The sequence below is a fragment of the Melitaea cinxia genome, chromosome 27, assembly GCF_905220565.1.
Source record: "Melitaea cinxia chromosome 27, ilMelCinx1.1, whole genome shotgun sequence".
Classification (NCBI taxonomy): domain Eukaryota; kingdom Metazoa; phylum Arthropoda; class Insecta; order Lepidoptera; family Nymphalidae; genus Melitaea; species Melitaea cinxia.
This window is the reverse complement of record NC_059420.1, coordinates 4,211,851-4,227,152: the sequence shown is the minus strand read 5'-3', so window position 1 is coordinate 4,227,152 and position 15,302 is coordinate 4,211,851. Positions and strand designations below refer to the sequence as shown.

Genomic DNA, 15,302 nt, shown 5'->3' with positions numbered 1-15,302 from the left:
ATTCATTCGTTCGTTCAATATTTGATTAGTATGTTACACCGTTCCTTTTCATTCAAAACTTGCTAATGTGTAATAAAAATAATGAAGAATACATCAATATTTTTGCTAATAAAATTTATTATGTTATTTAAAACATCTGAAATCTTTATTACTTTGTACTTAGAAATAGTTTGAATTTAATTCTTGTTTATGACACACGTATATTTCTCAGTTGTTTTTTAGATAGCTAGCGTATGAAGGAATGAAATACAAAGCGCGAGTAGTTTTATGTTAACGAAAATTTTCGAAAATTTATATATTGTTATTGTAACGTGTCGCGTCAAAAACACAGCCGCTATTGTTCATTGATTCTTGATTGATTCTTAATAGACGGTACGTTGTTCTTAAGAATAGTACCTATAATATTTTTTGTTCTGAATTTGTGTGCGACGAACGTTACTTGTGCTGTAAAATGCATAAACAAAAGAAAAAAGGGGTGATAATTGGACTTCTGAAGAAAAGGTTAGTTTATTTATTTAATACAAACATACATGAAACATATCAGAATTAAATAGAGTTATTATATATTATATAAAAATAAGTATATCAATGACAAAATACAATACAACAAAATTACAGAAATAGAATGTTAAATTACTTATTAAGGATGTCACAGGAATTATTTTTAATGTTCAAATCAACATACATCTAGTTCATTTAATAACCTCTCAATATAATTAATACGAATTTTCATGTTATACTAGGAAATATTACGTCAACTTGTTTCCCAGTCTGCACATATATTAGAAGATAAGTCAACAAAAACGAACACAAATATGTTGAAATCTAAAGAATGGAAAAATGTAACCATGAAGTAAGTAATGTGTAACGTATGTAATTTAACTGGCCTACCTGTAAATACCTGGCTATACTATGTATGAAATTGTTACTTTGGCAATAATTTTTTTTTTTTTTTACATGTTTTCAGGCTAAATGAAATTGTAGGAAAAGCAAGAACTGACACAGAAGTAAAATTGGCTTGGAAACGAATGAAGTTGACAGCCAAGGCTAACTTGTCTCTTCACAGAAGAGAACAGTTCCAGACAGGAGGTGGTCAAAAGCCCCCATCACCTTCTCCAGTGGACTTGGAAATTAAATCGATTGCTCCCTGTGACTTTGTCGTAGACGTAAATAATTATGACAGTGATGCTGTGGTAAGTAAGAAGTGTTAAAGCATACAAAAAGAATTTCTATTCTATTTATAAAAACAAAAGATATATATATATATATATATATATATATATATATATATATATATATATATATAATAAAAAAATGTGAGTAGCACTCACAATATATGTCTATGTTTAAAAAATGCTGTACTGTACAATATATACATATGCATATCTCTTTGGTGTTTCCAAAAACTTCCAATCTCCTCAATTCAATTGATAATTTTTTTATAAACAGAAATGATTTGCATATATCCAAGTGTAATCTTTGTGGTAATACCTCCTTCAGATTACAATTCCACCCGAGATAGATGATAGTCCTATGCCTGGCTCTAGTTCGGAGTACAAAGAACCAATTTTATCTGCAGATAATACAATTAACTCAACTAATAAAGAAATTAAAGGTAAACTAGATTCCTACTAGACTATATTCCTAGACTAATGTTTGTAAGAAAATTGGTTTTATTTATCTTTGTTTTTCTTTTTCAAGCTGTTATAGATATGCCTAAAAATACTGAAAAGAAGGACAAAAAGGTCTCTCATAATAGGTATGTACATGTGTTTGAATAAATAATATATTCACACTTTAAATTTAAATATAAAAACAATTAATAATGAAATATTTTAATTTTACAGAAGTGAACAAGGCCGTCAAGCTATAATAAACAGTAACATAGATTTTAAGAAAAAACAATTGGAAATGTTGGAGGTGGAGCACAAATTCAGTGTAAAAATATCGGAATTAAAAATTAAGAAACTTGAATTAGAAATTGAACTTTTGGAAAATCAAAAAATATCTATTGCTAAAGAACAAGAAAAAAATAACAGTTAGAAAAATAAAATGTGATTATGTAAAATTATAACTAAAATTTCAGATAACAATAAAAATTTAATAGTACCATAACATGTAGCCACATTTACTACTGTTTATAATAAATGCTGGGTTCTTATATTTGAAAAGATTTATCCTGTGATTAAAGTATGTATTTAATTAAAGCAAAAGAAATAATTATAAATATAAATAAAGATTTAAGTACAAATATTATTTATTTATTTAATAAGGTTTGCTAGCAGTTGCTACATTTATAATACATTACAATATTAATTTTATCATAGACTACATTTCTAAATGCACAACCATATTAAAGCAAACACGACATGCATAGTTATCCTGTTAATGTAACAATAGTAGAGAACTTGATCAAACAGTAGCAAGAGCTCAAAAATAAGGCATAAAATTTTAAGATGAATTTTTTTTTCTTTAAATTTTGTGGTGCCAAACAGTAACATATTATTATAAGAGAAATATTATCAAGATTAGTATGCAGAAATTTGTATAAGCCAGTATTTGACTAAGCCAAAATAGTAAAGCTTACAAGAACATTTATCAGTGGAACTTAATTCATAAAATGAACTCAAATTACACTTAGCTCAGACAAGATACATAATGGTTTGAATTAATCAGTGAAATCAAAAATTATCAAATCAAATCAAATCAAAAGATATTAAACTGTAAGTGAAACTGAATTAAGTAGGACAAGTCAGAGTCAAGTTGTCATGAATTAAAACATTAAATTAATCAAAACCTAGTCCAGAGATAAATAAAATTCAATTTTCATACATTAAAACATAACATATCAAACAAAATAATTATAAAAAAGAAAAAAAAAATAACAACTAAGGTACATAATTATAATTATTATTTACAATATATATATATATATTGTAAATTTTATATATATATATATATATATATATATATATATATATATATATATATATATATGTTATTAATTATTATAGTTATGAAAAGTATGTTTCAATAAACTGCCTTCTCCTTATATTTCCTCTAATAGGGTTTGCAACATATGGTTGCACTGGTATATTATTTTCAGTATGAACATGCCTTTCACCAGGAAATAGGTCTTCCTTCATGTCAATGGCTATATTGTGAAGAACAGCACATGCAACAATAGTCTTCCTGGCGGTTTCGATATCCCCATACAAGCCTCTTAGCAGGCAGCGGAATCGTTGTTTCCACAAACCAAAGCATCTCTCAATGGTGTTCCTGGTGCGAATGTGGCTCCTGTTGTACCTTTGTTCTGCCTCTGTTTGTGGGTTCAACAATGGGGTAAAAAGATATGGTGTGCAGGGATAGCCACTATCACCTAGGAGTAAGCCAGAGAATGCACCAGCTTCAAACCTCTGTTTCAAACGGCACTCCCTGAAGATTCTAGAGTCATGAACACTGCCACGCCATCGTGTCACAATGTCCATGATTTTGAGATCTGCATCACAGACTACCTGAAATTTGTAAATAATTATTTACACTTTTTAATTACACTAAATTAAATAATGTTATTTCATAAAGTGAATTATTTTAGTTACCTGTACATTAATTGATGGAAATCCTTTCCGATTAATGTACAATAGACCTCCATCAGCTCTTATTTTTTTAATCTGAATATGAGTGCAGTCTATTACGCCTATTATTTTTGGGAAATTGGCAATGCTACGAAATTTCCGCATGCTTTCTTCTTGTTCATCCAAAGTTGTAGGCATTTTTATATATCTTTGAGACATATGTGCTAAAATGCTTGCTATTTTTTTGCATGTTTTACTTATTACTGACTGGGATACTCCATGCAAATCACCAGTATCGTCTTGAATCTGTGAATAATACAAAAATTACCTTTTAGCCTTTGAGACATGCTAGCATTGTTTGTATTATATATCATGTTTTTATACTTACTTCATGACGAGCCCAGTTGCGTATCGCGCAAACTACTTGCAACTCAGGACTAAGAGCCTGTCCACGAGTATCGTAAGCTAAATCGTCGCGTATTAAATCAATTATTTTTAATCCAAACCTCTTGTTGAACCTATATTTATACCGGAATTCATCATCATTTAAATCAAATGGATTCACGCGATTACGAGGTATGTTAGATCGCCGGTATGCTTCCAACACATCCAAGTCTTCGAAATCCATGGAATCAATCGAGTTCACGTCCATTTTTGTCGATTTTTATTTAAAATAAAATACAAATGCAACGCTTACGACAACTGAGAAATGAGAATTTGACGTTTTGAGGTTAGTACTGAAGTTAAACTAGGGGTCACAGTGGTTTAACTTTAGTACTACAGATAATCCTCGTATTAGCGTTAAACTCGTTTTTGTAATAACATTTATTTTAGTCCATGAATTAAAGTTGGTATTAAACTCGGTACTATATTTAGTCTTCGTTTTGGAATAAGGCGGTATAAGTTTTTAAAAATGCTTGGTATGGTAGAAATTTGATAAATAAATACATATAATAAAATGGTAGGAAAGTCAAAACTGTACATTGAATATTTTTTTTTTTTTTTAGAATACTTGGGGTGTGATCTGCAATCGATGTATATATGTCAGGGATAAACTCAAAAAGTACTGAATGGATTTGGTTCAAGTTTGACACGATTATTATTAGGAAGTCTGGTCAACATATAGGCTACATATTATCACGCTATCATTTAGTATCAGCATTGCACCCGTGCGAGGCCGGGGCGAGTCACTAGTAAATAAATAACTTGTAATTATATCTGTGTTCGATTATTTTGTTAGGTCAGGGTGTTATTTAGACAGGTTATAACAAAATAATTCTAGCAACACTAGCGCCGCTTACTGAATATTAAATTATATTTGTACTCTGTACTGTGTCTATGACAAATGAAAATAATTAAGTCTTTGTCAAGCCACCACTGTGTTTTATTATAATATGCTTGCGATTCTATTTTGTGCAAATATCTTGAAAAAACAATATCAATAGTAGTACGATATCTCGTTGTCAATTCCTTTCGATTGTTGTTACTACGTAAGCTAAACTTTTCTAAAAGATATGTTTTTAGTGGTTTTGATTTTTCATCTGCAAAATTGACGTAAAGTCACCAGACAAAATCAGCGGAAGCTGATGAAAATTTTCACCAAGTATTCAGAAACCTCTTCAGTATACTCATGACTATTTCAACCCCGTTGTTCGTTTTACATATAGCTCAACTAAGTCTATAACTCTTGTACGTCTAACATTCACAATGTCAGTATTTTTTAAGATTATGTCCATATTTCATGTCAAAATATTAGTACCTTGTTAATTTCTTTTTCTCAGCTCCACAAAAAAGAAAAAGGAACCATATGCGCGAACTTTGATTTTCAAAAAGTATGTATACCCTTTACGGTGAGAGCATGACTATATTACAGTAGAAAGATTGCTGTGTATAATTTTACTATATATAAAAGCGACACACAACTAGGAGTTTGTAATTTGTGGACTGAAGCGGGTCCTAAGGCCTCCTACGCACTGGCGACCATGGTCGCCGCGACCTGGCCGCGGCGGCCAGTGAATTCTGGACTTTATATGGCAATCGCTATAGCCCCTACGCACTTAGCGGCCAGCGACCAGCGGCCACCGTTGGCCGCGGCGTCCAATTTGATGCCACGCGACCAGCGACCAATCGTGGCCGTCGAGAACATCACTTCTGTATTAAAATTCATCAGTGCTACCGCATCGGCCGCGGCGACCAGACGTGTAGCTAGCTACAGAGTGATTATTTTACAATGGCCAATTTCGACACGGAAAGGTTCATAATTGAAGTTGAAAATAGAAGAGGTTTATGGGATTTAGCATCAAATGATTACTCCAATAAAGATGTTAAGCGGCAGTTGTGGCTTGAAGTGGTCGATATATTTGGCGGTGAATCCATGGAAGATAAAGAAAAGGCAGAACTTGGTTAGTATTTTATTTTATTATGCCTAAGTAAATTAATAATGCGATGAACTACAATAAACGCAGCAGGTGCTGTAGTAGCATTCGACACGTATATGTGACATGAGTGATTTTTTTTTAAAGTTGTTCCGTTCATTCAAAATCTAAGAAATTTTAGCAAATAGGTAATTGTCAAAAGTATAACTATTTTATTTCTACTATTTTTCGCTTTGCACATGAGTTTTGACAATTATTTGCTAAAATTTCCCAGGTTTTCGTAATGATTGGAATAACTTTTTAAAAAGATTACTCATACCGCATGTGCGTTCGACGCCATTTTGTTTACGGCGCGCAATGGCGGCTCGCGGCGAGCACCCATATATTTACAAATTGTGCCAGGGCAAGCGACCATCGGTACTGAAGTAGTTTGCGAATATATCTCGATATTCGGTTGATGTTCTATTTGCTCTATTAGGTAAACATGCAGGTATTTCTAATAAAGCCTCTGGTACAGTTAACGTGTCCTTGAAATCATATCCGTCTCTTTCTCGCACAAAATTATGAAGCACACATAGAGCTTTTATAATCACAACTGCAAATTCTTTCTTGACGTTTAGGGGTCGGTGAAGAATCTGCCATTTATTGGCTAATATTCCAAATGTACATTCAATATAGCGGCGGGCACGGGATAGTCGATAATTAAAATTAGTCTTTACATTATTCAAGTTTCTCCCAGCATACGGTCGCATCATATGTTCCGATAGTGAAAACGCCTCATCACCCACTAAAACGAACGGCATTGATTGGCCATTTTCTTTGATGGGGTTATTGCTCGGAATATCGAGATCATTATTTAAAAGCCTATGATAAAATACAGAGTCTTTGTAAATTGACGAATCACTGCATTTGCCGTATGCTCCAATATCTACGTAAAGAAATTTATAATTTACATCACATATTGCAAGTAACACGATTGAAAAATAATTCTTGTAATTGTAATAAAGAGATCCCGAATGTTGTGGTTTGATAACTCTAATGTGCTTGCCGTCGATGGCTCCGATGCAATTAGGAAATTGGGCGTATTTTTGAAAACCTTCAGCCGTTTGAATCCACTTATCTCTGGTCAATTGTGGCATCACAATTGGTTTTAATATCTCCCATATTGCTTCACAAACATCAAATACTATTTCCGATACTGTAGGAAGCCCTATACGGTATTCATGACTTATATGAGATAAAGAACACCCAGTAGCCAAATACCTGAAAATAAAATTCACATTAATAAACATAATATTAGTTTTGTAATATGTACTACATTTATTTATTGATTTACAGGCATTACTCTCCAAAAAAGATGGAAAAACCTTAGAGACTGTTTCACAAGAGAGCTGCGCCGTCTTAAAGATGTCAAAAGTGGTTCTGCTGCAAAACGTAAATCACAATACACCTATTTCAACCAATTACTGTTTTTGAAATCAGTGCTGGACACAAACGCAACAGAAAATAGTCTCGAAGAGGCAAGTCAAGAAAATGAAAGTGCAAGATCTTCTGATCTTGAGACTCAACAGTCTGCATCAAAGTCGCTTAGAACAAAAAGGAAGAAAAAAATACCAAACGAAGAATCCGATACAGACCCTCTAATTTCAGTTCTGCATAAGACCATAGCGACTACACAGAATGATTCAAATTGTGACAGACTGTTTCTTTTATCCCTCCTCGAAAGATTTCAAACAATCCCTGCTGCAATGAAGACCAAAGCGAAAATGGAAATCATGGAAATTATAGAAAAATACCAACCGAACTGTACACCTACAACAGCGCGCATAAACTATTCAAGTAATTTCAATACTCTTAACGACCAAGAATATGACCCGCATCGACCGAGTTATTCAGGTTATTCTACTACCAACAGGATATCAGATGATTCAAATTACAGCGATACTCATACTCATTATTCTGATATTTCTCAAAATTCAGAAATGATAGACCTATTTCCCAATTTGAATGATTAATTGTTCACAATTGCCATTTTTTAAGTTATGAAAATACAAATAATTTGATTATCTACTTCAGTTTTTTAATATTTAAAAACATGTTATAAGCAAGCCCTTTTCCTCTCCTTTTCAAAGTCGTAAAGTAGAATACTACTGAACAATAGTTCATAAATTTTTTAAAGTGGCAAAACCTTGGTCAATGAATTATACAGGTTGTTGTGAAAAACGCAACAGTGGTGGTTTAGGGTGATTCAGAATCAAGTCTTGTATAATTCAAATTTACAAAAAAATCCGTTTAGCAGTTTAAGTAAAAAAAAGGCCCTATCACATTATTTTTATTTTTCCTGTACACAATACTCCATTCCGAAACATCCTTTAAAATATATCACGTATTTTTTAAACATTCTGTATTTAAAAAAGAAAAAGCTTACCTTATTGTTATTACTAATTTTTCTTCTGCTGGAATGCATTTCCGATAGTTGTTACCAGTTCCAGTAATTTTTGGTTTTATTGTATCCAGTAACAGGTTAAAAGTATTCGTTGACATTCTCATGTAATTAAAGAATCTCTTCTCATACATTTTTAAATCCAAAAAATAAGTATAATATAATCCTTTAGTCTTTCTCTCGCAAAGTAATGGATGCACCCAAAACTGTCTTTTACGTGAAATCTTCCGTTTTCGTTTTCGTAGTAAATACACAAGCACAGTTAGCGTGATTATCTTCTGCACGTCCATCTTGACACATCCTTGGAAGTCGACTGCAAATTTTTCGGCCGTCCACATGTCGCGCTTGCCTACGCACCGGCGACCATGGCCGCGGCGGCCTGGCCGCGTCTATGGTCGCCAGTGCGTAGGCAGACTAAAAGAGGAGCTAATAAAATTGCCACATGTTTGCTGGAGTACATAAAAAAGTTGACAAACGTGGCACTGTAAAACAGATTATCCCTTTCAGAACGCACGGTACCAATCGTGCGTTACTCTTTAAAAAATTCTAGCGGCCACTATGTTTTGTTTTACTGCACGGAAACGGGCGCGATGATTCGTGCATTAATCTAGCTTCATAGTGTAAAAGGCCGCGCGGGGTCGGGGCGCTCCAGTGACGCGTCAAGATTCGGTCAAGATGGACGTTATGTTTATTGACGGTGATGGTCGACGTAAGTACCTTTTTTTTTAAATGAAGCCTTAAGATTTGGTAACTTTTGTATCAAAATATGTAGTTTGATTGTTTATCTATTGTTAGGGTGCACAGTTTTATTAAAATCAAACGTAAAACGTATTGCAACTCGATGACAAACTTCGAGCGCACGATTGTGCGCTTTCGTTCTAAACTGCTCCGATAGAGCTTATTATTCATATAATTAACTGTGTTTTGTTTGTCATTAGGGCTTCCTCTGGACCACGATTTATTGGAAGATTTGCTTGGAGATGGGTGCCTATCAGACCTGGAGCTGTCAGACGGAGAGGGAACCAGCTGCTACAGTACCTCGTTTGTTGTCGACAGAGCCATGAAACGTGGCGAGGTATTACAATTTACGTCCAACGATGTGGTTTTAGTAAAATTGAAGGACAACAGAGGGGTTTTAATGGCTTCCAATTGCACTGGTGGGAACCAGACTTCATTGATTCCTAGATGGGACAAGAAACAAAAGTCTTACGTGTCAGTAGCTGCACCAAGCATAGTTCTCAACTACAATAAAAATATGGGTGGTGTCGACGTTCTCGACCAGCTCATTGAGTATTATAGGACGTACCAGAAGACAAAGAAATGGACTGTAAAGGTTCTCATCCATTTCTTAGACCTTGCAGTCGTTAATTCTTGGAGGCAATATAAGATTGCTTGTGATGCAAAAAAAACTAAGGCCAAAGATTTGCTGTGGTTTAGGGTAAATTTAGCTGATGCTCTTATAAATTGCAATACAGAAACCCATGAAGACAACTTGGATGAAGATGCTCAGTCATTGCCATGTGTTGAGAGGCCTCACAAAAGATACAGGCCGGCATTACCACCTGCCTTTGATAAGCGATACGATCAGTTTGGCCATTTCCCTGTTTCTGATGACTTATCAAGAGGCAGGAAATGTCGCCTAGAAAGCTGTTCGTCTTCCACCAAAATAAGATGCACAAAATGCAACGTGTATTTGTGCATCTTGAGAAACCAAAATTGTTTTTTAGAATATCACTCAGTGATTGTAATTTTCAAAATTTTTTACGTTACTTAATTGGTTAGTAATTAAATTAGTTTTGTTTTGCTTTGTTATAATATTTTTAATTTTATAGAAGAGAATTTTTATGTTTCTTTGTTAGTAACTTACGAAGACTGAGTAATTTAAGTACACGATTTGCATTTTTAATGTGACTTTGAGTCATAAAACTGTATTAAAATGATCTCAAAGTGCTGTGCTAACACTAAATCTTTATTGAAAATATCAATAATTGTTTTAAGTTGAACCTTGAATTCCATTTAAGCATGATTGTGCGTTAGCACATTTGAAAACGAAAACGCACGTTCGTGCGGGGGAGGGGGCTCCAACGCAACCTAAAAGAGGGGGATTTTTTTAGTTATTTTTAATAAACACTTGATTCATTAAAGAAGCTAAATTACCAATTTTTGTTTTCAAAATCGATATTATTTTTTGTCGTTCTGAAAGGGTTATACTCTACTGTGACTCGGCTTTTGGTCAGAATAAAAATAAAACTATCCTGGCAATGCTGCGTTATGCTTTATCTATTTCTGATAATATAGATACAATTCAAATAAACTACATTGTCCTGGGCCATACGTATATGCCGGTTGATTGCAGCATGCCTCAATTGAAAACTCTTATAAAAAATTCAATAGTCTGGGCACCGTCAAAGCAACCTGCGATAATTCAATTCTCTCGAAAAAACCCGGGCCCATATACTGTTAACGCTCTGAATGGAGAAGACTTTTCAGGATTTAAAGATATTGTGAAACAGATTTAAAAAAAAACCAGAACATACAAATCTCTAAAAGTTCAAATGGTTTTATAGGGGATCAACTACAAAGTTGTGTTAGTGATTCGCTCAAAACTCAATCAAGTACCTATGTAATTATTATGATATATTTTATTATTGTAGATAATTTTCTAATTATTCATAATTTTATACACTTGTTTTTTTTTCTCAGAAACTAACGAATTATGCCATCGACTGGCGGAGTAGTGACGAAGAAAATGAAAATATCGGCAACAATTATGAAATTTATAAAAATGATTAAAATTTTTTTACATGTAATTATACTTTTTTGTTATATTTTATAATATGAAATATTATAGCATTTTTTACTTTACATTGCTATGAATTAAATACTGTTATATTTTTTTATATATACGAGTATATCTTAAAGGATCGTAATTGACTGAGCATTGGTGTTCGCACCTATAGCGAACTTTTAATTTTTTTTAGCCCATACGTGATAGTGAACATGCAGCATGCATGAACATGCAGAATCATCTAGCGGACTATGTTGTTCGTTATAATATTAATAGACAAAGAGCAACGTTCCAAAGCATCAGTGACGATCAGCGTATTTTCGATGATTTTCCTAGTCTCTCAGAAGACGATCTTGTTCTGTTTGTTCTTGGTACATACCAAAACAAGTTAGCCCGCAGTTATTACGCTGAGCACTTAGAACAAAGCTTGCATAATATTTAAGTGTACTGAGAGCAACAAATAACGGGTCTTGGCAAATATATTGAAGAACAAGACATTTAGATGTTACGTGTCCGTACATGTCAGTCAGATACAGTCCAGACATGTAAGGTCCAGGACTTATTATTCTTATATAGTAATTGACCAGCAAAAAAACGGAAGACAAGCTATCGCCCATTATTATTGTTCAATGTTCATGTCTGAGTGGAAGGCGCACAATCGGACGCTGTGCACATATTATGTGCGTAATATGGTATTTAGGCTGGGCAAGAAACCAACCGGAAGAAATTCGATTACAAGCAGCTGAATTAAATCTCATTATAGAGCATGACTAGGCATTAAAAATGTAATACACAGTTTGTAATATAGTTTCTAATATACTTTGTATACATAGTATGTTAATTGTATTTATTTATAGTGTAGCATTTGCTTCATTATTTAATAATATATTTTGGTACTATCTAGATTATTTATTTTACTTTTCTTTTTCAATTTTTGCACTGCACATAAGCCAAAACACATAGTAAAACGATCTAAAACAATAATGTATTTTATCCGTTTTAGAAGTACATGTTGGCGATAAACTTCTACACAGTAATTGTAGGACTACGCCATATCAAGAAATATCAAAATTAATCTTGGCCGCGAATAGCCCACGCTCCATACAATTTTGCCCATTTTTCTTTATTATTAGAATATTTATATAAATGATTCACCTGTACTGTTGTTTAATGATACTCAAAGTCCTCAAAAGTTAGCAAAAAGCTATGTTTTTCATAACAGAAGCAAGCATATCGATGTCAGATATTATTTTGTAAGAACTGATATTGAAAGTAAATATGTTTTGTCAAATTACTTAAATACAAAAGATATGCCTGCAGGTATTCTCACAAAAGATAGCTGTCAAAAACATTTTGAATTTATAAAAGACTTAGGTGTAACTGAGAAATAACTTTAATAACTGCAAAGGTTTTTTATTCTTTGTAACGTGATGTTGCTAAGTTTAGGAACGTATATTTTATTTTTATATGGGAGTGTGTTATAGCACTATTAAAACACATACATACTTGTATACTTGTATACTGGCAACATTGATGTAATGCTGTAGTAATAAATTATTTATTGTTTAGTCTGTTTCAAGTCACCGAATGTTTCAATAATGTGGAAATTGAGAAAGAAAATTTACCCGCCGTGGAACGAGTGAAATGTCCTGAATGTGACTATATACTAATTCCCTGTATAGAAGAAGACGATGAGAAAAACATTATCTTTGACAATTGTATTAGATGGTATCATCTGAAATGCATGCGATGAGTAGGATTAAGTTATTTACAGGCCAAAGATAAGTCTTTTAAATGTGACTTGTGTAATTAATTAAAATTCTAGGGCTATAATAATTACACCTTGTCTCATAATTATTAAGATTTAACATTTCTTTTAGTAGTAGGATTAGACCAAATGATTGTATTGTTTTGTTGCTACAATAAAGCCAAAAACTTATTATTAATCAAGACTGATTTTTAGTTTACTTACATTCCTTCTGATTATAGGGTAAAATTAACACAACAGATAATTGTTGAATTTCAAAGATGGAATTACTATTTACTTACTAAATAGGTACCTAATTTGTTTTTAAATTATAAGTTCTATCAATGTTTAGAAGAATAAATAGGTATTTTTATTTTCTTTATAGTGATTTATTAATGTTAATATGTTGAATTTTAAATAACTCTAATTCTTTAATAAATAAATTATTAAAATCCCACCTGTCTTTAAGTTATCATAAAAATATCATCTCTTAATTCCTTCTCTAGGCTGGTGGATGCCAAGTGGTCCAACGAGTGGACGCAAAGTGGGTACTTCGCCTAATTCTGAAGTTTGTCTTTAAAAAAAATCACAAAATGTTTTGAACAAAACTGAAAGCTAATCTTAAAATAGACACGAGATAATGAACACTTTACATAATTTTTTCATAGAAATGAGTACTGGGACATTTTTATTTTCTTCTTTAAACATGCCAACGGCACTAAGTGGACGCAGCGAACAGGCGTTGTTTTTTGATTAAAAAAACGTTTAAATCCAGTCAGCATGAACGTCTTGACTTGAACCTTTGGCGATACAATTCAACACAGTATAGAGATCCGCTTCAGCCTGTAATATCCCACCGGGCAAAGGCCTCTTTTCCCATGTAGGGACAAGGCCAATATTCCCATTAGAAATCCTAAATAGAGAATCAGGATGAATTTTCGTAAATAGTTGGGGCTGGATGAGTGCGGATAGTGTAGAAGAATTGTGATCTCTACCTCCTCGAGCGACGGCTGTAAATAATATCGACGTGCTTCAGAATGCAATACTACCGACAATCCGTAATGTTTACCCGGAGACCGAAGTACAACAATTTGATTTTGGGTTGTCGAGTAAACATGTTCTTAATAAAAATAAACAAAAAAAAAAAAATCAATATTTCAAAGTTTTAAGTGAAAAAAGTGAGGTTACTTGCAAATGCCAGTTTGCCCTTGACCTATTTGATATATGATAATCGTAAAAAATTATTTCATGATTTCTGGAATATAGGAAATTATAACGAACAGCAGATTTACCTAAAAAATCTTATACGAATTTGTTTAATAAGCAGAAGGAGATATGGAAATTATAATGATGCAACCAAAAGCAGGCAACAACGTACATTCAACTACTATCTTATAATTGGAGGCATTTCGGAAATTCAGGTGTATAAAAAGACATTTTGCGAAACTTTTGGCATCAGTCAAAGCCGTGTGTAAATAAAAAAATTAATAGTAACGATGGATCTGTAAAAGATGGATGTGGTGGAAAAAAAAACAGACGCGAGCCTCAATGGAAAGAAAAGATTATGGAGTACATAAAGTTAAAATCGGCTCAAGAAAACCATTATAGTCGAAATAACGCCCCTAATAGGATATATCTCCTAACAAAACTTAGTGTGGTCAAATTATACAGTTTTTAGAAAAGCACCGTGACGGATCTACTAAGCCACCAGATGAACCTGATGTAATGAAATATTTTTGACCGAGTTTAATTTTTTGTTCAAGCCTCCGCGAGTTGATACTTGCGCGACATGTGACACTTCTAAAATCGAAATAGATTTTTTTTAATCAATTATTTAACGAAATAATAGCACAATAAATGTATAACAATATACGTCAAACATTTAAATCACTGTTACATACACTTTATGAGGCTAACAATCACTTATCAAAGTTTATAAAAAGTTTACTGTTACTCGTAACAACATAAAATACTAAATATAGACCTGTGAAAAAATATAGACTCAAACATATTTATTACTGTTTTCAGTTATTTACAAATGTATAACGTAAAATGAGCGCGATTGATTTGTGTGCATATGTAGGTTTGTTTATTGCGACCTTAACGCCGGAACGCCGCTCATTGGTCTAGAGCGGGACGGATTAAACTGTGAATATTTATAAACTCAGTCGCATGCAAGACCTTTGAAATGCAAGGTGTGTTTTGTGTATCACTGTTTTCGGAAGCTAAAATCAAGACGTACAATTTAATATTATTGGTCTATCTGTCCAGTTCGTTTTTGTAATTTAATATGCCTCGTGGTAAGACATTGAGTTCATTCGAAAAACAACAGATTATTGACTTGAGAAGCTGCGGCAAAACACAAAGAGAAATA

The 15,302-nt window shown here is 32.9% G+C and overlaps 4 protein-coding genes across 4 annotated transcripts; 3 read left to right on the top strand and 1 right to left on the bottom strand.

Moving 5' to 3' along the window:
- The first annotated feature begins 747 nt into the window (after positions 1 to 747).
- LOC123666777 lies at positions 748 to 2,065 on the top strand. The gene is made up of 5 exons (XM_045600831.1): positions 748 to 853; positions 968 to 1,193; positions 1,501 to 1,615; positions 1,702 to 1,759; positions 1,848 to 2,065. The coding sequence occupies exons 1-5, from the start codon at positions 816 to 818 to the stop codon at positions 2,041 to 2,043; spliced, it is 633 nt and encodes a 210-aa protein (XP_045456787.1). The 5' UTR covers positions 748 to 815; the 3' UTR covers positions 2,044 to 2,065.
- A 949-nt stretch (positions 2,066 to 3,014) lies between these two features.
- Positions 3,015 to 5,742, bottom strand: LOC123667310 (putative nuclease HARBI1). The gene is made up of 4 exons (XM_045601262.1): positions 5,633 to 5,742; positions 3,964 to 4,093; positions 3,600 to 3,881; positions 3,015 to 3,515 (listed from the first exon to the last, which is right to left on the bottom strand). Exons 1-4 carry the CDS (start codon positions 5,740 to 5,742, stop codon positions 3,015 to 3,017), a joined length of 1,023 nt encoding a protein of 340 aa, XP_045457218.1.
- Positions 5,610 to 8,020, top strand: LOC123666773. Its single transcript, XM_045600827.1, has 2 exons — positions 5,610 to 5,977; positions 7,289 to 8,020. Exons 1-2 carry the CDS (start codon positions 5,806 to 5,808, stop codon positions 7,963 to 7,965), a joined length of 849 nt encoding a protein of 282 aa, XP_045456783.1. The 5' UTR covers positions 5,610 to 5,805; the 3' UTR covers positions 7,966 to 8,020.
- Positions 8,021 to 9,068: 1,048 nt separating this feature from the next.
- Positions 9,069 to 13,489, top strand: LOC123667309 (piggyBac transposable element-derived protein 4-like). Its single transcript, XM_045601261.1, has 4 exons — positions 9,069 to 9,102; positions 9,332 to 10,042; positions 12,762 to 12,909; positions 13,435 to 13,489. The coding sequence occupies exons 1-4, from the start codon at positions 9,069 to 9,071 to the stop codon at positions 13,487 to 13,489; spliced, it is 948 nt and encodes a 315-aa protein (XP_045457217.1).
- Positions 13,490 to 15,302: the final 1,813 nt, after the last annotated feature.